Consider the following 24,840-nt stretch of genomic DNA (forward strand, 5'->3'; position numbering starts at 1 on the left):
ATAAGGTCTTGACTTGAAGAATAAAGACAAGTTGTCTGCGTCAAGAGAAGGGCTATAGGAATTGTCATCCCAGCAAAGCGGACAGCATTGTAAATTCTCCAGCATGAATGGAGCCTGAACATGCAGCTCATCCAAAGGAATCAGTATTTTTCTAATCTGTGGTATAACTTAAACAGTCAGTAGCAATTATTGGTTTATTATTTCAAACACTGAGTATGTGTAAAAGGTTGTGGGTGAAAGTTGAGTAAAGGTTTCCTTGACATTTTATGAATTATCACTTACATTTTTTCTTTTTCTTTTTTGTTGCCCTGCTGTTCATGAGCTCTAGAAAGCTGTAGAACTATTGCTTACATTTTCACCAACATCTAGGTGTTCTTATTTCTTTGTGCTCTAAAGCTTTTTTTTTTCTGGTGGGGGGCATCATTTCTGGGTTCTACCACTAAATGTAGGTGGAAGAATACTGGTCCTCCAAAAGTGTCCACACTCTCTCCCTCACCCCTGAACCTGTGAATAGGTTACCTTACAAGGCAAAAGGGACTTCTGTAGATGTGGATTAACCAGGTAGCCCCAATCTAATCACATGAGACTTTAAAAGCAAAAACGTTTCCCAGCTGTAGTCAGAAGGAGCTATAACTACAGAAGGCTCAGAGAGATGCAACGTTGCTAGCTTTGAAGTCACAAGCCAAGGAAGGCAGGCGGCTTCCAGAAGGTGGAAAAGGCAAGGAATTGATTCTCCCCTAAAACCTCCAGAAAAGAATGCAACACCTGCAACACTTTGATTTTTAGCCCGGGAAGATCAGTGTTGGCCTTCTGACCTACAGAACAGTAAGATATTAAATTGGTGTTGTTTTAAACCACTAAATTGGTGGTAATTTGTTATGATAGCAATAGAAAACGAATATACAAAGTCAACAATGCATGTGATACTTTAAAACAACACTTGAATCATAATGTTATAACTATTTACATTCATCTCAGTGAATTTCCTTAGTAACAAAATAATCACATCAAATAAAGAGTCTATTAAAAAACTGCAAGCAAAGCTGATCGGGAGCTACCTTGGATTAAAACACTTTCATCGTTTGCCAGGGAGAAAATAAAACCATGCCATCAAGCCAGAAACTGCTGAACTAGTTCCATGGAAACCAACAAAAATTGAAAGTATAAATCCAGTAATTTATTCTTATGCATTATGTCCCATGTGACTTAGTGAAGAACACAGGGGACACATTAGTACTGTCCCATCCCCTACATAATAAAAGACAGGGAAGTGCTAGCCGCTGATGAGCTCTTACGTATATTAACATACTGCATGTTCATACAACACTATATATGTATCATTTTGGCAGCATTTAAGTCTTTTAACCAAGTTTATGTGCCAAATAAATAGCAGCACTAGATTAAAATCCAAATATGATTCCAAAGCCTGTGTTCTTTACATCCTGCCATGCTAAAAAATTGAAATAAGGCCAGGAGCAGCAGCTCATGCCTGTAATCCCAGCACTTTGGGAGGCCGAGGCAGGTGGATCACTTGAGGTCAGGAGTTCGAAACCAGCCTGGCCAACATGGAGAAGCCCTGTCTCTACTAAAAAAAAATACAAAAAGTTAGCTGGGCGTGGTTGCACAGACCTGTAATCCCAGCTACTCGGGAGGCTGACGCGGGAGAATCAGTTGAACCTGGGAGGCAGAGGTAGCAGTGAGCTGGGATGGCACCACTGCACTCCCGCCTGGGTGACAGAGTGAGAGTTTGTCTCAAAATAAAAATAAAAATAAAAAAGTAAATTAATTGTGGGAATAAAGATAGTAAGAAAGGCACCCACTACCAGAATGATGACCTCTAAATTCCTATGACATTTTGGTTGCAATCCTCTTTTTCCATTTTCTATATTCTGCCTGTAGAGTTTTATATGTTCCACTTGCTTTACTAGATTCTAAATGCAGACATCGTGTTATGGATTTTTTGCCACCCACCCACCCCCACCTTATACACACATAGTCTCACAATATCTAGTAATAGTAATGGTAATAATAATTATGACATCTAACACTTATTGAGTGTATACTATATACCAAGCGCTAATTGATTTAATCCTCCCAACAATCCTGAGATGGGTACCATTATTACTGCTATTTACAGATAACAGAAATGGAGGCACAGAGATGTTAAGTAACTTGCCCAATATCACACAACTAGCAAATGGCAGAACCTGGAGACCAACCCAAGCAGTGTGGCTCCAGAGGCTGAGCTCATAACCACTGTTAGACTGCAAGTACACTACTTGCATTTATTAGGGATTCATAAAACCTTTCTTACCTCAACAAAAGTGAAGTGGCTTAATAAAAATAAATGTGTGTGGGTGCCATACTAAGTACTTATATATGATGTTTCTTTTCATTTCTTTTCTTTTGAGATGGAGTTTTGCTTTTGTCACCCAGGCTGGAGTACAATGGCGTACTCTCGGCTCACTGCAACCTCCACCTCCTGGGTTCAAGCGATTCTCCTGACTCAGCCTCCCGAGTAGCTGGGATTACAGGCGCCCGCCACCACGCCCAGCTAATTTTTGTATTTTTCGTAGAGATGGGGTTTCACCATGTTGGCCAGGCTGGTCTTGAACTCCTGACCTCAGGTGATCTGCCCATCTCGGCCTCCCAAAGTGCTGGGATTACAGGCGTGAGCCACTGTGCCCGGCCCTCTTTTTTTTTTTTTTTTTTTTTTTTTTTGAGACAGTCTTGCTCTGTCCCCCAGGCTGGAGTGCAGTGGCGCTATCTCATCTCACTGCAACCTCTGCCTCCTGGGTTCAAGCGATTCTCCTGCCTCAGCCTCCCAAGTAGCTGGGACTACAGGCGTGCACCTCCATGCCTGGCTTATTTTCATATTTTTAGTAGAGATGAGGTTTCGCCATATTGCCCAAGCTGGTCTCGAACTCCTGACCTCAGGTGATCTGCCCATCTCGGCCTCCCAAAGTGCTGGGATTACAGGCGTGAGCCACCACACCCGGCCGATAAGTTTCTCTTAAATATCACAAAAACTCTTGTGAGATAGAGATTATTAGTACCATTATACTGTTGAAAAATAGTTGTAACAGTTTCAGCTGTTCAGAAGTAACTTTTCCAAGATCAGAAAATTAGTAAGTCTACATTTTTCCCGTTCCATATACTACTTCCCTGATAACAATAAAATATACCATATGTAATATTGACAATTATGATACCATACAGGGAGATCAATTGGTACAAATTACCCTGGCTCTGGCTGGACGCAGTGACTCACTCCTGTATTCCCAGCACTTTGGGAGGCCAAGATGTGGGGATCGCTTGAGGTCAGGAGTTCAAGACCAGCCTGGCCAACATGGTGAAACCCCGTCTCTACTAAAAACATGAAAATTAGCTGGGCGTCATGGCACATGCTTGTAATCCCAGCTACTCAAGAGGCTGAGGTGGGAGGATCACTTGAACCCGGGAGGCAGAGGTTACAGTGAGCAGAGATCACACCACTGCACTCCAGCCTGAACAATGGGGCAAGACACCGTTTCAAAAAAAGAAAAACAAGAAAACATATTACCCTGCCTCTCTAACAAAGGGTACTGATTAGCCAAACCCATATGGTTATATGTTCTACAATTATTTTAATAAGGGGTGTTCTGATAAAAATAAGGGAAAATATAAAATCCATGTATGATATCCTTCTCTTTGTCATCTGGCTTTCATTGGCTGAAAGGAGAAAGTGTGAAACACATTTTCTTTTTGAGACGGAGTTTCGCTCTTGTAGCCCAGGATGGATTGCAATGGTGCGATCTCGGCTCATCGCAACCTCTGCCTCCTGGGTTCAAGCGATTCTCCTGCCTCAGCCTCCTAAGTAGCTGGGATTACAGGCATGCGCCACCATGCCTGGCTAATTTTGTATTTTTAGTAGATATGGGGTTTCTGCATGTTAGTCAGGCTGGTCTCAAACTCCCCACCTCAGGTGATCCCCCTGCCTTGGCCTCCTAAAGTGCTGGGATTACAGGTGTAAGCCACCATGCCCAACCTGAAACACATTTTCAAATCAGCTATTCTCTTTGGATATGGGTCAGAGGAACTTAAGTCTATTGCCTAGATTAGGGGGAAGGGGGCAAAATAAAGAGGGCAGCATTCAACTGTGGGCAATATATGGAGTATGTGGCCTCTGCCTCCAGGATCCTCCCTCCCCACAACTCTTCTGTGAGAAAAATTCTAAGAGGTGCACAAACATGGACACACTCCAAAAGACACAGAGGAGCTCCAGGGGGGCTGAAAAGGTGGGTGCTGGGGTGGGAGGCAGGTAGGATCAGGAAGCATAGGATTAGCGTTGGTAATAAACGTGCTGCCATTTTACAAGTCTGGATTGCAAGAGAGTACATCCCTGAGACAGGCATACAACCCTCCCTCTGCCCATCCCAGTCTGGCACAGGGACTGAGCACAAACAAACCCTGTTCTCAACAGGCAGCCAAGAAGCCACATAAAATGTTCAATTCTTAACACTGCCTGCCCATTGAGGCAGAACAGAAGGTTCTGAAGGACGATTCTCTTTAACTATTGTAAAAGCTAGATTTCCCTCATTGCGGATTATCAAAACAAAAATCGCTTTCAACACTTGAGGGGTTTGTTCATTTTGTGTTTTGTGTGATCTAAATTGTCCAATGCAATCCTCAGATGAAGATAATCAACTGGCATGCAGCTGGAAGAATGAAGCCAACAGCAAACGCAATGCACAAAGGCTTACACAGAATCCTGCTGTGGTTTGGACTCCTGGCTCCTGCTGCTTCTCTGGTCTCTCTGTGGTTTGGCAGCGTAACCCTCCATGATGCTGTAAAGTAATAAATCCTCTTTTTTTTCTTTCCTATGCCAGTGGTGAGCTGGACACCACCAGTACCTCTAACAACTGACCTACTACACTCGTCACACACCAATCAGGCACCTGAAGAAAACAGGAGTCTGTGACTAATCTAGAAAGCTCGTGGAGACCTGGCCCAGTGAGGGAAGCAGAGGCGGCGGGGAGATTTCCTATGAGTCATGTCATCCTTTCTAGTCTTTCAACACCCTACAGGCCCCAAACCAGAAAAACTGTCATATGCCTCCCTTAAACTAGCTTCAACTTCTCCTAATTTAATCCAGACAACTCTGAATAGGCTCAAAAACTTTTCAACTTCCACTACACACAAGAACGAGGATTATCGGGGAACCTGATGCAAGCCCAAAATTTTGTCAGTCTCAGGTGGGATCTTTAAATCCGTTAAGTTGCAATGTGTATAGAGCAATCTGTTTAACAGGAAAATAATATGGAAAAGGTGGGTATTTCACAGAACAGCAGCACTTCACAGAAGTACACTAAGGCCGGCCAGGTGTGGCGGCTCATGCCTGTAATCCCAGCACTTTGGGAGGCCAAGGCGGGTGGATCACCTGAGGTCAGGGGTTCAAGACCAGCCTGACCAACATGGTGAAACCCTGTCTCTACTAAAAATACAAAAATTAGCCAAGTGTGGTGGTGCAGACCTGTAATCCCAACTCCTCAGGAGGCTGAGGCAGGAGAATTGCTTGAATCCAGGAGGCGGAGGCCACAGTGAGCTGAGACTGTGCCACTGCACTCCAGCCTAGACGAAAGAGACTCCAACTCAAAAAAAAAAAAAAAAGTACACTAAAGCCAATAAACATAGACAGAGACCCAACTTCATTAGGGATCAGGCATATGTAAATTAAGATGTTATTTTACATTCATTTGACCATCAAAAATTTTAAAGCCTGGCCGGGCGCAGTGGCTCACACTTGTAATCCCAGCATTTTGGAAGGATGAGGCAGGTGGATCAGTTGAGGCCAGAAGTTCAAAACCAGCCTAGCCAACATGGCAAAACCCTGTCTCTACTAAAAATACAAAAATTAAGGCCAAGGCGAGCGGATCACGAGGTCAGGAATTCGAAACCAGTCTGGCCAACTGGTTTAGTAGAAACCCCGTTTCTACTAAAAATACACAAAAGATTAGCCGGGCGTGGTGGTGTGTACCTGTAATCCCAGCTACTCAGGAGGCTGAGGCAGGAGAATTGCATGAACCCAGGAGGCGGAGGTTGCAGTGAGCTGAGATCGTGCCACTGCACTCCAGCCTGGGTGAAAGAACAAGACTTCGTCTCAAAAAATAAAGAAAAATAAAGAAAAATAAAAAATAAAAATAAAAATACAAAAATTAGCTGGGCATGGTGGTGTTTCGGTAACCCCAGCTACTCAGGAGGCTGAGGCACGAGAATCACTTGAAACTGGGAGGCAGTGAGGCAAGATTGCGCCACTACACTCCAGCCTGGGCGACAGAGTGAGACTCCGTCTCAAAAAAAAAAAAAAAAATTAAAGCTTGACTGGAAATTGTTTTACAGGATTTCTCATATACAGCTGGTGGAAGTGGAAAAAAAATTTTTAATTTTTTTATTTTTTGAGCCAGAGTCTCACTCTGTTGCCAGGCTGAAGTGCAGCAGCATGATGTCAACTCACTGCAACCTCCGCCTCCTGGGTTCAAGCAGTTCTCATGCCTCAGCCTCCCAAGTAGCTGGGATTACAGGAAATGTGCCACCACACCCCTCTAATTAAAAATAAAATTTTTTAATACCGCCTCACTCTGTCACCCAGGCTGGAATGCAGTGGCGCAATCTCAGCTCACTGCAACCTCCACCTCTTGGGCTCAAGCGATCCTCCCACCTTAGCCGGCCCAGTAGCTGGGACTACAGGTGTGTACCGCCATAACTGGCTAATTTAGGAGTGGAAATTGGTACGACTGCTTTGGAAAACAGTTTGGCATTATTTTATGAAGTCTAACAATCACCTGCCCTATAAACCAGCAATTCCGCTCCTAGATATATGTATATGTGCATGTCTGTAAATGAAAGAAGCCCTTTACACATGATCAATAGGAGATCTGCATAAGACTGTTTCTAGAAGTCTGTATACAATAGCAAAAAACCCGGAAAAAACCCAAATGCCCATCAACAGCATGAATGAATAAAGTGTGGTATATTCACAGGAAAGAATATTACAAAGAGTCAAAGTGAGTGTTTGTATACAGCATCAGCATCTGCAACAATATGAATTAATTTTAACAACGTGATATAAGGGAATATAAGTCTCACCAGATTATAGAGCATGATATCCTTTTTATAAAGTCAAACATGATAATAAAAGCATACTTTTTAGAAATACAGAGGTACAAAGCAATATTAAAATGAGAGCAAAGGAAGAGTGAAAGGAAAATTCCAGATTGTGACTATCTTTGGTCTAGGTACATGTAAATTCTAGCTTTAGGACTGGTGATGCGTTTACGGGAACTTACTATATTAAAAAAGCAATTGAGGCTGGCCAGGCACAGTGGCTGATGCCTGTAATCCCAGCACTTTGGGAGGCCGAAGTGGGCAGATCACCTGAGGTCGGGAGTTCAAGACCAGACTGACCAACATGGAGAAACCCCATCTCTACTAAAACTACAAAATTAGCCGGGCTAATCCCAGCTACTCGGGAGACGGAGGCAGGAGAATTGCTTGAACCCAAGAGGTGGAGATTACAGTGAGCCAAGATCGCACCATTGCACTCCAGCCTGGGCAACAAGAGCGAAACTCTGTCTCAAAAAAAAAAAAAAAATTTAATTGAGGCTGAGCAGAGTGGCTCACGCCTATAATCCCAGCACTTTGGGAGGCCAAGGTGGGAGGATCATTTGAGCCAGGTGTTCCAGATCAGCCTGGGCAAAATAGCAAGACCCCATTTCTACAAAAATTTTTTTAAAATTAGGTCTAGTGATGCACCCCTGTAGTCCTAGCTACTCTGGAGGCCAAGGCAGGAGGATCACTTGAGTTCAAGGCTGCAGTGAACTATGATCACACCATGGCACTCTAGCCTGGGTGACAAAGTGAGACTCTGTATCTTAAAAAAAAAAAAAATATATATATATATATATATATAAATTAAGCCATTCATGAGCCCACAATGAGAGTGTGTCATAGGCCAGTGATTATGATTAATCCATTTCCATGCAACTAGGGTCTAAACAAATAAATAATGCTCCCAGAAGATGCATTCTATTTATCTGACTTTATATACTCTTTGCCATCCCTAGAGATACAAATAATCCAGAACAAGCCTAGGGATAGACTGCCCAAGGTCTGTTTTTTGTTTGTTGCCCTATCGCAAAAGACAGAAAGGTACAGTGAGTAAGAGCACAGGCTCTGGGGGCCAGACTGCCTGAGGGGGAAGCCTGGTTGCATTCCTCACTACTGTGTGAATAATACTGTTAGGCAAAATTACCTCACCTCTCCGTGCTCCAACTTTCACATCTGTGAAATGGCACTAGCAATAATAGTATTATAATACCTGCCGCAGAAAGTTATTATAAGGGCCAGGCACGGTGGCTCCCGCCTATAATCCCAGCACTTTGGGAGGCCGAGGCAGACGGATCACCTAAGGTCAGGAGTTTGAGATCAGCCTGGCCAACATGGTGAAATCTCCTCTCTACTAAAAATACAAAAATTAGCCAGGCCTGGTGGCATGCACCTGTAATCCCAGCTACTCAGGAGGCGGAAGCAGAAGAATCGCTTGAACCCAGGAGGCGGAAGTTGCAGTGAACTGAGATCGCGCCACTGCACTCCAGCCTGGGTGACAGAGCCAGACTCCTTCTCCAATCAATCAATCAATCAATCAATCAATCAATCAATAAAGTTATTGTAAGAATTACACAGGCCGGGCGCGGTGGCTCACGCCTGTAATCCCAGCACTTTTGGAGGCCAAAGCGGGCGGATCACAAGGTCAGGAGATCGAGACCATCCTAGCTAACATGGTGAAACCTCATCTCTACTAAAAATACAAAAAAAATTAGCCAGGCATGGTGGCGGGCACCTGTAGTCCCAGCTACTCGGGAGGCTAAGGCAGGAGAATGGCGTGAACCCGGGAGGCAGAGGTTGCAGTGAGCCGAGATCACATCACGGCACTCCAGCCTGGGCAACAGAGTGAGACTCCATCTCAAGAAAAAAAAAAAAAAAAGAATTACATGAGTTAATTCACCCTGAGATCCCAGAATAGTGTGGTTGCTCAGTGCACAAAGTAAGCCTTACTCAACAAATGTTATTATTATTTTCATTTCTTGCTTCATATCACAGTGAAAAGCTTAGGAAATGCTCTTCCCCCAAGTATATCCTAAACACTTCTGGAGTAGGAATATCCCCACAATTCTCTGGGAAGATCTACTGCACCCACCCAGCACAACACCATCCTCCTTAGTAAGGCTGTATTAGACTGAAGAAACAGAATCTGTTTTTTCCTTAAGTACCCTTACATTTTTAAGAAATGACTAGAAGGTTCACACTTGTAATCCCAGCACTTTGGGAGGCCAAGGCGGGCAGACCATCTGAGCCCAGGAGTTCAAGACCAGCCTGGGCAACATGGCAAAACCCAGCTACTCGGGAGGCTGAGGCTGGAGGATTGCTTGAGCCTAGGAAGTCGAGGCTGCAGGGAACCATGTTTGTGCCACTGCACGCCAGCCTGGGTGACAAAGTGAGACCCCATCTCCAAAAAACAAGAAAGGAAAAAGAAATGACTAGAAAGAAGTTTTGGATTTACCTGTGGTTTTTCATGGAATCTCTCTGTGTATCATTAACATAAATAACCAAGTTTTTGTGACACATCACTTGTTGGATGGCTTTCAATAACATAGGCTCTGGCTGGGCACGGTGGCTCATGCCTGTAATCCCAGCACTTTGGGAGGCTGAGACAGGCGGATCACTTGAGGTCAGGAGTTCAAGACCAGCCTGGCCAACATGGTAAAACCCCATCTCTACTAAAAATACAAAAATTAGCTGGGCGTGGTGGTGTGCACCTGTAATCCACGCTAGTCAGGAGGCTGAGCCAGGAGAATTGCTTGAACCCAGGAGGCGGAGGTTGCAGTGCGCCAAGATCGCGCCGTTGCACTCCAGCCTGGGCGACAGACTGAGATTCTGTCTTAAATAAATAAATAAATAACATAGGCTCCTGTCATTATCCAAAATAAACAGCTCAAAATCTCTGGATTCAAAGCTTTTATAATTTATAAAAATGAAAACCATTCAAATCTTTATTTGGGGTCTATTTATACTTTGACTACAAGCAATTCTAAGAAACTGAGTTATCTGGTTTCTACAGTGTTAATACAGTAGAAATCATAATTTAGAAAGAACACAGGGTTCCAGAGATATGATTGGTAACAGAAAAAAAAAATCACATGTGACAACCTGGGAGAAAAAAGGCTGAAAAAAATCAGACAAATAATTCATATCAATGCCCATGAACGTATTGTTGCCTCTCAGCAGAAAAAAGTGAATGATGATGATCCTGAATCATGAAGAAAACATGATACCATGATAAATGTACTGTTTATCAAAAGAGTAGTCTCATATATGTCTTAAATATGCCATGAAAATTTTTAAGTAATTTTTTTTTTTCTTGGCAAAATCTCCAGGATTAGTTGCAAATGGACCCAATAAGTAACTAAATGGCTTGGCCTACCCTAAGACAGTTGTTCAGTACAAACCAATTAATCCTCAAAGAATTGCTGCCAAAATTATAAATAAATGAATTAGCAGAAGTTAACAATCCATTACATAAATAGTGTCATTAAACTGGATTTAAAAGTGAATTTTAGGCTGGGAGCAGTGGCTCAAGCATGTAATCCCAGCACTTTGGGAGGCCAAGGTGGGTGGATCACTTGAGGTCAGGAGTTCAAGGCCAGCCTGGCCAACACGGTCAAACACTCTCTCTACAAAAATACAAAACTTAGCTGGCATGGTGGCGGGCGCCTGTAATCCCAGCTACTCAGGAGGCTGAGGCAGGAGAATCGCTTGAACCCGGGAGGCGGAGGCTGCAGTGAGCCAAGATCACGCCACTGCACTCCAGCCTGAGTGTCAGAGCGAGACTCTGTCTCAAAAAAAAAAAAAAAAAAAAAAGTGAATTTTAATGCTTAAAAGAATGAGTTTTAAATTATCTGGAAAATTAACCTGTGTGAAATGATTTGTTCTCTCTGATGATCTTCAGTAAATAATGACATAGGTTTTCATAGCTTTTCTTTTACAGATAGGGACTTACCCTGTCGCCCAGGCTAGAGTGCAGTGGAGTGCCTTTGAAATACTGGACTCACAATCTCAAGTGATCCTCCTGCTTCAGCCTTCCAAGTAGCTAGGATTATAGGCCTACACCACTGCACTTGGCTAATATTCTATTTTTTATTTTTTTGTACAGAAAGGAGTCTCGCTTTGTTGCCCAGGCTGGTCTTGAACTCCTGAGCTCCAGAAAGTTTCCTGTCTTGGTGTTCCAAAGTGCTGGGATCACACCCATGAGCAACCTCACGCAGTCTACTACAGCTTTTTCATAAAGGTACCAAAATTTGCCTACACAAGCAATTTCCTGGGGAGGCAATTCACTTCTTCCACAAATGTGGCTACCTTCAGAAATAATCTCTGAAAGCTATTCAGAAATAGCCTAATTTTTATTTCAGTCTTAACTCATACATCTCATGGGAGGAATTGCTACCATTTCAGATCTGTGCCAGGCATAAAGTACTGCAGGAACTTTAAAGATGAATTATCATCTCTGTCCTTAAAAAGGCACTCTCCCAGGCAAGTGATAATTATACTTAACATTACAATATGAGAAGTGCAATGATGAGGTAGGAACAGGTACACAGAGGGGCACCCAACTGAAGATGTGCGTCAGGAGGGACAGAGGAAACAGGGAAGAAGATTTCCTAAGTTGGTGCTAACAGCGAAAGCAATCCCAGGAGGGAACTACAGGTGCAAAGGCGCAGGTATGGTGTGCACAAGGGAATCACCAGCAGGTCAGTGTCTCTGAACCAAGTGCCAAGTGAGAGAGGGACATTCTGGGAGGTAAGCCTGGAGAGGGAAGTGGGCCAGTGATGGAAAGCCTCCTACCTCGTGTTGAGAAGACTGAACTCTCACAAAATGACAAGTGCCAAATGATTCCATTTATATGAAGTATCTAGAGAAGTCAAATTCATAGAGACAGAAAGTAGAACTGTAGTGGCCAGGGGCTGGGGAGGGGGAATGCAGAGTTATTATTTGAAATGTGCAGAGTTTGGGATAATAAACAAGTTCTGGAAACAGATATGGTGATGATTGCACAGTATTACAAATGTACTTAATCCCCCTGAATGATACACATAAAAATGGATGCATATTTTACCACAATAAAAAATAAAACTTAAAAAAAGAATTATTATGTTCAGGTAAAGAGGAAGAAGATAGAGGAGAGAAGGGTGAGGAGAGGAGGAGGGGCAGCAGTTTGAGCTCTAACCAATAAACAGTGGCTTTCAGATTTGTTTTAGCTGCAGAGCCCTTTCTTCAAACAGCATTGGTATAGACTTAATATTTGTCTCCTCAAAATTCATATGTTGAAATTTAATCCCTAATGTGATACTATTTGGAGGTGGGGCCTCTGGGAGATGATAAGGTCATGAAGGCGGAGTCTACGTAAATGGGATTAGTGTCCTTACAAAAGGGACTCCAGGGAGCTCCCAAACCCTTTTTACCATGTGAGGACACAGAAAGAAAACAGCTGACTATGAACCAAGGGACACCAAACCTGCGGGCACCTTGGTCTCAGACCTCCCAGCCTCCAGACTGTGAGAAATAAGTGTCTTTAGCTTCGAAGTTATCCAGTGTACAGTATTATTGTACAGTATTATCTGGCATAAAAGCCCAACTATAAAACAATCAATAGCAGCACACCCTGGTGGGTGCCAGAGGCCAGCCCAGAAGCCCACCAGCTCCTATCCCCTACTTGTTTCCCATGGTGAACCCTAAGGAACCTCCAGGGAACCCCAAGAGCTCCTCCGGTTTGCAAACCACTGGGGTAGGTGATGGGAAGAATCCTAAAAGATTTTCAACCTGAGCATAATGCAGTGAGATTTCTTTCTTTAATTTTTTTGAGTAAACTAGTCATATCACATGAGATTTTTGAAAGAGTAAAGCAGCTCTGGATTTTAGAATCAAATGAAACTATCTCAGCTCTGCCTCTCACCAGCCAAGTGTCCTGGGTAAGTTACTTACCTGCTCTGTCTGTCAAAACAGAATTAAAAACCTATTTTTGTAGGATTGTCATGAGGATTGATGAAAGATAAGTAGGGTACCTGATACACAGCGAATTCTCATTTGATGACAGCCATTAATACTCTTTCGTTTTATTAGGCATCACTCTGACTTCTGTGTAGCGAGATGATTGGGGTCGGGGATAGATGGAGGCATGGATGGAAGCTATTACAAGAGTCTAAGTGAGAGATGATAAAGGCTTGAACTGAATTAGTCACAATAGGGATTGAGGCCAGGTGCGGTGGCTCACGTCTGTAATCCCAGCACTCTGGGAGGCCGAGGTGGGCAGATCACCTGAGATCAGGAGTTTGAGACCAGCCTGGCCAACATGGTGAAACCCCGTCTCTACTAAAAATGCAAAAACTAGCCAGGCATGGTGGCAGGCACCTGTAATTCCAGCTACTCAGGAGGCTGAGGCAGGAGAATCACTTGAACCTGGGAGGCAAAAGTTGCAGCGAGCCGAGATTGTGCCACTGGACCCCAGCCTGGGCGACAGAGCAAGACTCCGTTTTGGGGAAAAAAAAAAAAAGACAACAGGGATTGAAGCGGGTGGTGGACTCTACGACTATTCTGGAAGCGCTGTCAAGACAGGGAATAAGCACTGACTTCCTTCAAGTCAACCAGAAGAAAGAAGCAAACAAAAGAAGGAATAACCCAAAGGTTGTCTAGAACTGGTCTAGGGGAAGAAGGAGACTACAGCCTGGGGCAGAAAGAGGAACCAGAGGCCCAGTGGAGGGCATGCTGGAGAAAAGCTTTTCAATTCCAGTCTTACCTCTCCCTACAGTACACGTCTGCCCCTTTAACAACTCCCTCCAGTGTTGAGAAATTAATAAAACAGGTTCAGGCTGTCCAGCCAGCAATCATTCCTCACCTACCCTCTCCAAGCTCCTTGGGCTAATGGGCTGTAACCTAGAGAGACTTCCTCCTCCTTCTTTCAGAGCAGCTGATAGGAATAGCTTAATGGACAGTCACTGAACAACAGAAATCAACGGTGATTCTGTAGCGCCCAAGATTGCTCCATCCTGGGGTACATCCCCTCCCCTCTACCTAGAGGGACTCAGACCCAAGCCTGGCTATCATCTCTTTCTTCAGCACATAGGGGACATGTATGAGAGTGGTCATCACAGTGATGTTTGTGGAGGCTGGGAGTTGGAAGCTGTCTGGTTGTCTAACACTGGTGGATGGACCATGGAACCACAGAATACTCTGTAGCAGGTAAAAACAATAGACTAGATCAGTGGTTCTCAATTAGGGATGATTTTTGTCCCCAAGAAGACATTTGGCAATGTCTGGAGACAATTTTGAATATCACAACTGGGAGTGGGGGTGAGGGTGCTATACTGGCATTTATTGGGTGGGGCCAGGGATCTACATCTTACAGAACAGCCCCAACAAATAGTCAACTCAAGGCCGGGCACGGTGGCTCACTTCTATAAGCCCAGCACATTGGGAGGCCGAGGCAGGTGGATCACTTGAGGCCAGGAGTTTGAGACCAGCCTGGCCAACATGGTGAAATCCCATCTCTACTAAAGATACAAAAATTAGCCGAACGTGGTGGCAGGTGCCTGTAATCCCAGCTACTCGGGAGGCTGAGGCAAGAGATTCGTTTGAACCAAGAAGGGGAGGCTGCAGTGACCCGAGATCATGCCACTGCACTCCAGCCTGGAATGAGACTCCGTCTCCAAAAAAAAAAAAGAATTAGTCAACTCAAAATGTCAAGAAGGCTGAGGTTGATTGGGCACAGTGTCTCACGCCTGTAATCCCAGCACTTTGGGAGGTTGAGATGGGTGGATCACCTGAGGTTGGGAATTCGCGACTAGCCTGGCCAACATGGTGAAACCCTGTCTTTAGCTGGGTGCGGTGGCTCACGCCTGTAATCCCAGCACTTTGGGAGGCTAAGGGGGGCAGATCACAAGGTCAGGAGTTCGAGACCAGCCTGGCCAATATGGTGAAACCCCATCTCTACTAGAAATACAAAAATTAGCCGGGAGTGGTGGCGCGTGCCTGTAGTCCCAGCTACTCAGGAGGCTGAAGCAAGAGAATCTCTTGAACCCGGGAGGCGGAGGTTGCAGTGAGCTGAGATCGCACCACTGTACTCTAGCCGGGGCAACAGAGTGAGATGCTGTCTCAAAAAAAAAAAAAAAGAAAGAAAGAAACCCTGTCTTTACTAAAAATACAAAAATTAGCCAGGCATGGTGGCAGGCGCCTATAATCCCAGCTACTTGGGAGGCTGAAGCTAGAGAATGGCTTGAACCCAAGAGATGGAGGTTGCAGTGACTGGAGATCGCGCCATTCCACTCCAGCCTGGATGACAAGAGAGAAACTCCGTCTCAAAAAAATAAAAATAAAAATAAATTAAAAAAAAAAAAAAGGCTGAGGTTGAGAAACACACTAGATGAAAAAAACAACATGACTGGGTCACAAACATATAATGCAGGGTGGAAATTTTTTCTAAAAAAAGGGATGTAATCCTTTATACAATGCCTATTGGTATTAAGGATTCATTCTCAGCCATGCATCCCATATTTTTTGTGAATCTATTGCAAGGTCAGTAATGTAACAATCAGAATATACAATGGCCATAACTAGATATGATTCCTGACTCCTGGAGTCTAGTAGAATGGGCAGATACTAAATAATTTCATAGTAAAAAGGGGGAAGGGAGAAGAATTTATGGAGACTAGTAAAATCCAGAGTTCCCCAATTCCCCAGGGAACTGCACAAGCCACAAAAGATCCCTAACTTTACATCTTTGTTTAAATAACACTATAAAACAATACCCTTCAACAGGGATACATACCAGCTTGGGATTTATGCTGCATACACAGTGAGAGCTCAATAGATGTCTGTTGATTGGATAAAGTCTGCACAGTTAAGCACAACTAAATGACTCCTTCAAAAATGTCTAGGACTTTACCCTGTGGAAGGCGGAAACCAAAATGAAAGGAGAAAGCACAGGTGTATCCCAGACCTGTTGCTAGACAATAACAAGGAGTGTGGGTGTTGGCCAGGCGTGGTGGCTCAGGCCTGTAATCCCAGCACTTTGGGAGGCCAAGGGAGGTGGATCACTTGAGGCCAGGAGTTCAAGACCAGCTCAGCCAACATGGTGAAACCTCATCTCTGCTAAAAACACAATATTGGCTGGGCACAGTGGCTCATGCCTGTAATCCCAACACTTTGGGAGGCCGAGGCAGGCGAATCATGAGGTCAGGAGTTTGAGATCAGCCTGGCCAACATGGTGAAACCCCGTCTCTACTAAAAATACAAAAAATTAGCTGGGTGTGGTGACAGGCGCCTGTAATCCCAGCTACTCGGGAGGCTGAGGCAGGAGAATCACTTGAACCTGGGAGGCAGAGGTTGCAGTGAGCTGAGATTGCGCTACCGCATTCCAGCTGGAGCAACAGTGCGAGACTCCACCTCAAAAAAAAAAAACAAAAACAAAAACAAAATTAAACTGGCTGGGTGCAGTGGCTCATGCCTGTAATCCCAGCACTTTGGAGGGGGCCGAGATGAGCAGGTCACCTGAGGTCAGGAGTTCAAGACCAGCCTAGCCAACATGGCAAAACCCTGTCTCTACAAAAAATACAAAAATTAGCCAGGCATGGTGGCATGCGCCTGTAATCCCAGCTACTACTAGGGAGGCTGAGGCAGGAGAATCACTTGAACCCAGGAGGTGGAGGCTACAGTGAGCTGAGATTGCACCACTGCACTCCAGCCTGGGCAACAGAGCAAGACTCCATCTCAAAAAAAAAAAAAAAAAAAATTAGCCAGGCGTGGTGGCCCATGCTTATAATCCCAGCTACTCAGGAGGCTGAGACAGGAGACTCACTTGAACTCAGGAGATCATGACACTGCACTCCAGCCTAGGGCTCCATCTCAAAAAAACAAAGTAATGTGGGTGTAGACTGACCACCTATTATCCTTCCCTCCTCCAGCCCATGCCCCCTTCACACCAAGCTACTTGAAGTTCCTTAAGCAAAACACTTTCTGGCACTTTCAAGCCTAGACTACCCTTCCTCACCTAGGCCACCTGGAAAACTCATTCAGGCTTCATAATCACGATCACCTTCCCTCTCAAGCTCCCTAACCCTATCTCACCCTGGTAGACTTGGTCTCTGCCCTTTTTTGTGCCATTGCTGAACCTTGCACTTATCTTTATGGCACTTATCATAACTTTTTATCATAATTTGATGATGAGCTTTCACTAGAGCAGGAACTTAGTCCTATTCGTTATGGCCAAAGAGACAAGTCTGAAGCCTAGAACATTACAGATGTCCAAGGCTTGGTGAATGAAAGAATCAATGAATAAACCATGTCCAGCACTCTGCTACAAAAGGAACATGATAAAACTCATGCCCTTGAAAAGCTTATTTATCTATTTGATGGGAAAAAGATAAATATATAAAATAATAATTAAAGGTTTTTGCTAGAGATATAAAGTTGATGGTTGTTACAAGGAATACGCGTTTTTAAAATATATGAATAGGCCTGGTGCAGTAACTCATGCCTGTGATCCCAAATTTTAGGAGGCCAAGATGGGAGGATTGCTTGAGCCCAGGAGTTCAAGATCAGCCTGAGTGACAAAGTAAGATTTTGTCCCTACAAAAACTAAAATTAAAAATTAAAAACATACATATGAATAAATTAGGATCTATGTGTCAGAATGTAAACTGTCTGACAGTATACAATTAAATAATAATACCAGGTGCAGTGGGCCACTCTTGTAATCCCAACATTTTGGAAAGCCAAGGCAGGTGGATCACTGGAGCCAAAGAGTTTGAGACCAGCCTGGGCAACATGGTGAAACCCTGTCTCTACGGAAAAAAAAAAAAAAACTAGTAGTGCGTGGCAGTGCATGCCATAGTCCCAGCTACTCAGGAGGCTGAGGTGGGAGGATCACTTGAGCCACGGAGGTCGAGGCTGCAGTAAGCCATGATCAGCCACTGCACTCCAGCCTGGCCAACAGAGTGAGAGCCTGTCTCAAAAAATGATGATAATAATAATAAAAAACAATTAAATAAGAAGTATTCTCAGATACTCCTGGAAGTCTATGGTCTTCTATCACAATATTTTTCACTTGAGTAGACAGCAATAAATCACAAAAGCCAAAATTACACACTCCACTAAGGAATATATGGTTCTCATTATCATGAATGTCTGGCACATGGTAAGTGTTCAATAAACTTTTATTGAATGAGTGATCTGATATTCCTAATCATAGAGAAAAGTTGTCTGTACCCTATGGGGGCAGGTAAGTTAAGAGCTGGGGTCACTTAGAACATATCCTCCTCATAATGAAAACATAACAAGCTCTATGCCCCAATCTTCTCCCTGTATTTAGTACCCAGTTGCCCAAAAAGCCTCTTCTTGCCCCTTTTTGGTAAAAGGAGTAGAAATGAGCTATGTGGTTATAAATCTCTCTCTGTATCTTGCCCATATGGTGATAACACATCATATCCATTCACCAACCTCTTTCTACACTCTCCCACCCTTGGTTCCCTGGCCACAGGTGGGGATTCACAAAGCTACTCAAACTTGGGACATGAGTTTTGACAACAAAGCTTAAAATATTGAGTATTAGGAGTACTGGATATCTGGTAAACCACTCTTTTCTGATTGCTGGGTCAGATAAAGAGAAACTGCAATCCAAAATCCAAGTGCTTGGATGGCTGCCAGAGGTAGGAATGGAAACTTTAATTAACAAAAGAGCCCAGCCAACCAAACAAGAAGCTCAGCCCAAGACCCTTGGAATAAAGACCAATAAAGGGAAGAGTTCAGGGAGGGAGGCAGAATGGAAAGGAAGACTTGTGAACCTTTGTCATCCCTCAGTCATTCACTCATTCATTCATTCATGTGCTAAGGGTTGTGGTAGATATAAAAAAGAAAAAGACACCATTTCTGCTGTTAAAGAACTTCGTCCATGGCCAGGCGTGTGGCTCACACCTGTAATCCCAGCACTTTGGGAGGCCGAGGCGGGCAGATCACCTGAGGTTGGGAGTTCGAGAACAGCCTGACCAACATGGAGAAGCCCCATCTCTACAAAAAATACAAAATTAGCCAGGTGTGGTGGTGCATGCCTGTAATCCCAGCTACTTGGCAGGCTGAGGTAGAAGAAGAGCTTGAACCCGGGAGGCGGAGGTTGCGGTGAGCCGAGATCGCGCCATTGAACTCCAGCCTGGGCAACAACAGTGAAACTCTGTCTAAAAAAAAAAAATGCCCATAACTGCTATTCCACAAGAAAGGAAAAAGCCCTCAAAGAGATACATAAAAAGGACATTCATAGACAAAAGAAATCTCATATTTAGGAGGCTACTAGACTGATTATAAAACATACCCGGATTCCAAAAGTATCAGAACATTAGGAGAGAAAAAAAAAAAAAAATCAGGCCAGGCACGGTGGCTTACACTTATAATCCCAGCACTTTTGAAGGCTGAGGTGGATGGATCACCTGAGGTCAGGAGCTCAAGACCAGCCTGGCCAACATGGTGAAATCCTGTCTGTATTAAAAATTAGCCGGGCATGGTGGCAGGCGCCTGTAATCCTAGCTACTCAGGAGGCTGAGGCAGGAGAATCACTTGAACCCGGGAGGCAGAGGTTGCAGTGAGCCATGATCGTGCCGCTGCACTCCAGCCTGGGCAACAAGAGCAAAACTCTGTCTCAAAAAAAAAAAAAAGAAGAAGAGGAAGAAAAGAAAAGAAAATCATTGTTAATTCTTATCACATCTTGTTAAACATACATCTTGCCATATCATCTGCCCCAGCCTCAAGGCCACTGGCATCTCCTGAAGCAATCACCAAATGTTCCCATCACCCAAGAATAGAGAGAGCTAATGGTGACAACTAACCCATATAGAGCACTGAAAGGAGCCAGGCTCTGTCTGCCCTTTCCTGCATAGTAACCCAATTAATCCTTGTAACAGCACTACAAGGTAGGTACTGTTATTATCTCCATTTTACAAATAAGAAAACAGGAGCACAGGCTGGGCGCGGTGGCTCACGCCTGTAATCCCACTACTTTGGGAGGCGGAGGTGGGTGGATCACTTGAGGTCAGGAGTTCAAGACCAGCCTGGTCAACATGGGGAAACCCCATCTCTACTAAAAGCATGAAAAAATTAGCCTGGCGTGGTGGTATACATCTGTAATCCCAGCTACTTCGGAGGCTGAGGCAGGATAATCGCTTGAACCCGAAAGGTTGAGGTTGCAGTTAGCTGAGATAGAGCCTCTGCACTCAGGCCTGGGTGACAGAATGAGACTCTGTCAGGAAGGAAGGTGACAGAATGAGACTCCGTCAGGAGGGAGGGAGGGAGACTGGAGCACAGAGAAGTTAAGTGACTTGTCCAAGAAGGGAGGGAGGGAGGGAGAGAGGGAGACCGGAGCACAGAGAAGTGACTTGTCCAGGAAGGAAGGAAGGAAGGGAGGGAGGGAGGGAGGGAAAAGAGGGAGGGAGACTGGAGCACAGAGAAGTTAAGTGACTTGTCCAAGAAGGAAGGGAGGGAGGGAGACTGGAGCACAGAGAAGTGACTTGTCCAGGAAGGAAGGAAGGTAGGAAGGAAGGGAGGGGTGGAGGGAGGGAACTGGAGCACAGAGAACTGATTTGTCCAAGGTCACCCAGCAGAAGGAAGGGAGGAAGGAAGGGAGGAAGGAAGGGAGGGAGGGAGACTGGAGCACAGAGAAGTTAAGTGACTTGTCCAAGACGGACGGACACGGATGGAAGGAAGGAACAAAGAAGGAAGGAGGGAGGGAGGGAACTGGAGTACAGATAACTGACTTGTGGAAGGAAGGACGGAAGGAAGGAGAGAGGGAAGGAAGGAAGGAGAGAGGGAAGGAAGGAAGGAGAGAGGGAAGGAAGGAAGGAGAGAGGGAAGGAAGGAAGGAGAGAGGGAGAGAGGGAAGGAAGGAAGGAGAGAGGGAGAGAGGGAGGGAAGGGAGGGAACTGGAGCACAGAGAACTGACTTGTCCAAGGTCACCCAGCCAGGATTTGAGTCCAGAATGTGAGTGCCCTTAGCCATTACACTGAATTGCCTCCCAGCTGAGAACTTTTAACAAATGTATCAGGACATACACAACTGGATGCTACAAGGTGGTTTTTGGCCAACTTTCCCCTTTAAACACATGCATCAATTTCAAACTATTTATATGATAAAAAATGCTTACACCTTTATCGATCTCGTTTTTAAAATGGTATGGCTTTTCAGGACTATCTTTCACAATCGTTAAAGGGAAATTCGCTTTGTTAATATGAAAAAAAAATCAAATATCTGTTTCATGAGTTGTCAGTGGCCAACGCTGTTTAGACTAGGGCTTGAACGCATCACCCCTTAAAGATCATCTTGTGGCCTTGGGCAAATTGCTTAGCCTTCTTTGTTTCTCCAGCAGCAAAGTGGATATAACAATAGTACCATCTCCTAAAGTGGTGAGGATTAGCTGATATTATCCGTATAAATTGTTATGCACAGTACACACACACAGCGAATGCCCAATAAATGTCTTTCACTATTTAGGTCCTGGGTTCTCTCATTTCCAGAGTGCAAGTCCTCCAGCAACCACAGAAACGCTTTCTAGAGTCGCTGCCCACTCCTTAAAAACATTTGTCCCTACTTCGCACAGAGCATAGTGATACCACAAACAGGCTTCCCTGGACCCCAGCCCTGGGGGTGGCTATATCACCTCGCTCAGGCCCAGGAAGAGAGAGCCGGCTCTGGTCTCCCACCCGGCAGCAGCACAAAACTTAACCAGGATTTCTCACTTCGGTCAACTCTTGAATCACCGCGCCCAGTCTGGCTGGCTCGGCAGCAGATGGAATGAGGGCGCCGGCGCCAGGAAGTGGCGCTCACCCACCTGCCCAGCCCGAGGTGGGCACTCCTCCTTCACAGCATCCCCGGGGACCTCGTCCCTCCACCGCGGAACGCCCCAGAGGACCGACCTAATAGTGCCAACAGGGTGGATTTCCCCCCAAATCCTCCAAAATACATTGCCACGATTTCGAAACGGGAGCCGAGGGAGACACACCAAGTGCTTCCCGAGGCCAGGTGAAGCGCACCATACCTGGTGTGCGTGTTGAGCCCCGAACCGAAGTCCGTGCGGCCGCCACCTCTGCCTCCCTGCTGGGGGCCTCAAAGAGTGTGCTCCTTGTCCACGTGCGCGAAGGGCCCGCAGCCGCCCCCACGCCCCAGCGGAGCTGCAGCGCGCGCCTTCCACTCACCAGGTGAAGAGTTTGCCTTTTATCCTGCGCAGCAGGCTGGAGAAGTCGCCCGCCGCTCCCTCCGCGAGGGGCTCTGGGGCGCCGGGGCCCGCTGGCGAGTCTGCCTCCATCGGCGCCCTTGCGCGTCTCCGGCGCCCAAAACCCCCGAAGTGCCGGGTCCCGGAAGACGGGAGGCGGCGCCTGTGCAGCCGGCTGGGGCTCCGCTCTGGCCCTGCGCTCCCTCCCTCGCTCGCTTGCTCGCGTCCCTCTCGCTCCTCCGCTCGGCTCCTTCAGCAACCAATCATTAACTGTCAAGCCCTAAGGGCCAGACAATACATTTGCAGATTACAACCTGGCACCTCCAGGGTGGCAGGAGGAGAAAGGGCAATTTTCTTTTTCGTCTTGGCAGCCGAGCCTTATTGTTGAGCGGCACCCAGTGTGCCTTTCGGGTTTTTAGGGTTCCTTGTTTGAAATCACAAGATACAGTGACACGAGGTTATTGTAGGTGATTCCTAAGCTAAGAAGCGGTGAGTGAGCAGTGAGTTAGAAGCAGTGAGTGAGCCGGGACTCTCCTAACTGGAAGGACTGGCTGACCCCTCCTCTTCCCTCCCACTCTCCCTCCCTCTGGCTGATTTGTACAAGATCGCTTCATTAAAATAACTGAAGGCTGGCAGGGCGCGTTGGCTCACACCTGTAATCCCAACGCTTTGGGAGGCCGAGGCGGGTGGATCACCTGAGGTCAGGAGTTCGAGACCAGACTGGGAAATATGGTGAAACCCCGTCTCTACTAAAAATACAAAAATTAGCCGGGCGTGGTGACGGGTGCCTGTAGTCCCAGCTACTCGAGAGGCTGAGGCAGGAGAATCGCTTGAACCCAGGAGGCGGCGGTTGTGAGCCGAGATCGCGCCTTTGCACTCCAGCCTGGGCAACAGAGGGAGACGTCGTCTTAAAAAAAAAAAAAAACACCTGAAGGCGCTTCAGGTCTGTGTCGCTTTTCCCTGCAAAACATGGGTAAGATCCTAAAAAGATCTTGGAAACGTGCCTTTGTGGCGTGGATGGAGGCGTGGCTCATTCCTCGCGGTGTGTTGGTTTTGTCTTTCAGTATTCAGTTGTCTCCGCCGTGCCAGGGAGAGAGACGGTGCCAACCCCCGGCGCTCGGCTTGGATGCCCTGCCCTGGCCACGCCTTTCGAGGCTTCCACGGGCTAAAGAGGGATTAAGAGACACTAAGCTGGGGTCGAAAAGTTCCTGTCACTGACCCCCTGCTTCCGGAAAGGAGGAGATCCAGAAAACAAAAGAAAAGGTGTTGGGACCTTTTATTTTTTCCTGGCCACCTGCTTTGGGGGTTGGGGTGGGGCAAAATAAACGTAGGTTCAAATAGACAGGCTGTGCAGACAAGCTGGCAATTCTGTAAGAGGAGTCTAAGAAAAAAAAAACAGCTTTCGAAAATGAAATATGACTTCAGGAACCCCAAGTTTAGCAGCTGCAGGAACCTCAAAAAAACCTTTGAAACTAAGAACATGGTCATCCGTAGAGACTAATTAAGTATTATAATACAAGCATATTATGAAACAAGAGGACATTAGAAGCACATTTAAGATGTCACTTTTGTAAAGTAAACAACTCATTTAACCCTGCATATTGACAACGTTGAATTCTACCTGAGCCCTGTGCTCCTGGAAAGTAATGACAATTAAGAAACCTTCCTAGGCCGGGCGCGGTGGCTCACGCCTGTAATCCCAGTGCTTTGGGAGACCGAAGCGGGCGGATTACTCCTGAGGTCAGGAGTTCGAGACCAGCCTGACCAACATGGCGAAATCCCGTCTCTACTAAAACTACAAAAATTAGCCCGGCGTTTTGGTGTGTGCCTGTAATCCCAGCTACTTGGGAGGCTAAGGCAGGAGAACCACTTGAACCCGGGAGGCAGAGGTTGCAGTGAGCCAAAATCGTGCCACTGCACTTCAGCCTGGGCAACAGAGTAAGACTGTCTCAAAAAAAAAAGAAAGAAAGAAAGAAAGAAAGAGAAAAGAAAAGAAGCCTCCCACCTTTTTTTTTTTTAATCAAAGATTTTGGTTGAATTTCTCTTCCTCCCTCATACCTCTGAACTTTCACCCACCCTGACCCTGAGCCGCAGGTAACCCCTCCTTAATAGCCCCTCCTGAGAAGTTGGCCTCAGGGTGAAACATTCTCTAATCTATTATCCAATGGAGAGCCACCTTTTCATTCCACTTCCCACCAGTAGGGAATAGGCCCCCTCCTCCTACTGCAGGAACCCTTCCCCACAGTCCCCACCCATCCCCATTTGCAATAATCCCTTCAAATAAAGTCTCTCCTTAACCAAATTTGATTTTTTATTTGCAATATATACAGTAGTCACCTCCTTACCTGAGGTTTTGATTTCCACGGTTTTAGTTACCACAGCCAATTACCCTCTGAAAATAGGTGACTAGAGTATAGTAAGATATTTTGAGAGAGAGACCACATTCACATAACTTTTATTACAGTATATTGTTATAATTGTTCTATTTTATTATGAGTTGTTAATTT

General features: G+C 45.5%; 1 protein-coding gene across 2 annotated transcripts in view; it reads right to left on the bottom strand.

Moving 5' to 3' along the window:
- The window catches only part of SLC35F2 (solute carrier family 35 member F2), a 70,687-nt gene extending 46,077 nt beyond the window's left edge, over nt 1-24,610 (bottom strand). Inside the window, exon 1 of one of the 2 annotated variants that reach the window (XM_003828347.5) lies at nt 22,317-24,610. In XM_003828347.5, the coding sequence (XP_003828395.1) occupies nt 22,317-22,426 (110 nt within the window). In that variant the 5' untranslated portion in view covers nt 22,427-24,610. Of the gene's footprint in view, nt 1-22,159; nt 22,291-22,316 lie in introns of those variants that run through there. The other variant, XM_034933626.3, reaches the window with a different exon arrangement.
- Nucleotides 24,611-24,840: the final 230 nt, after the last annotated feature.

This window comes from Pan paniscus, chromosome 9 (genome assembly GCF_029289425.2).
Source record: "Pan paniscus chromosome 9, NHGRI_mPanPan1-v2.0_pri, whole genome shotgun sequence".
In the NCBI taxonomy this organism is placed as follows: Eukaryota; Metazoa; Chordata; class Mammalia; order Primates; family Hominidae; genus Pan; species Pan paniscus.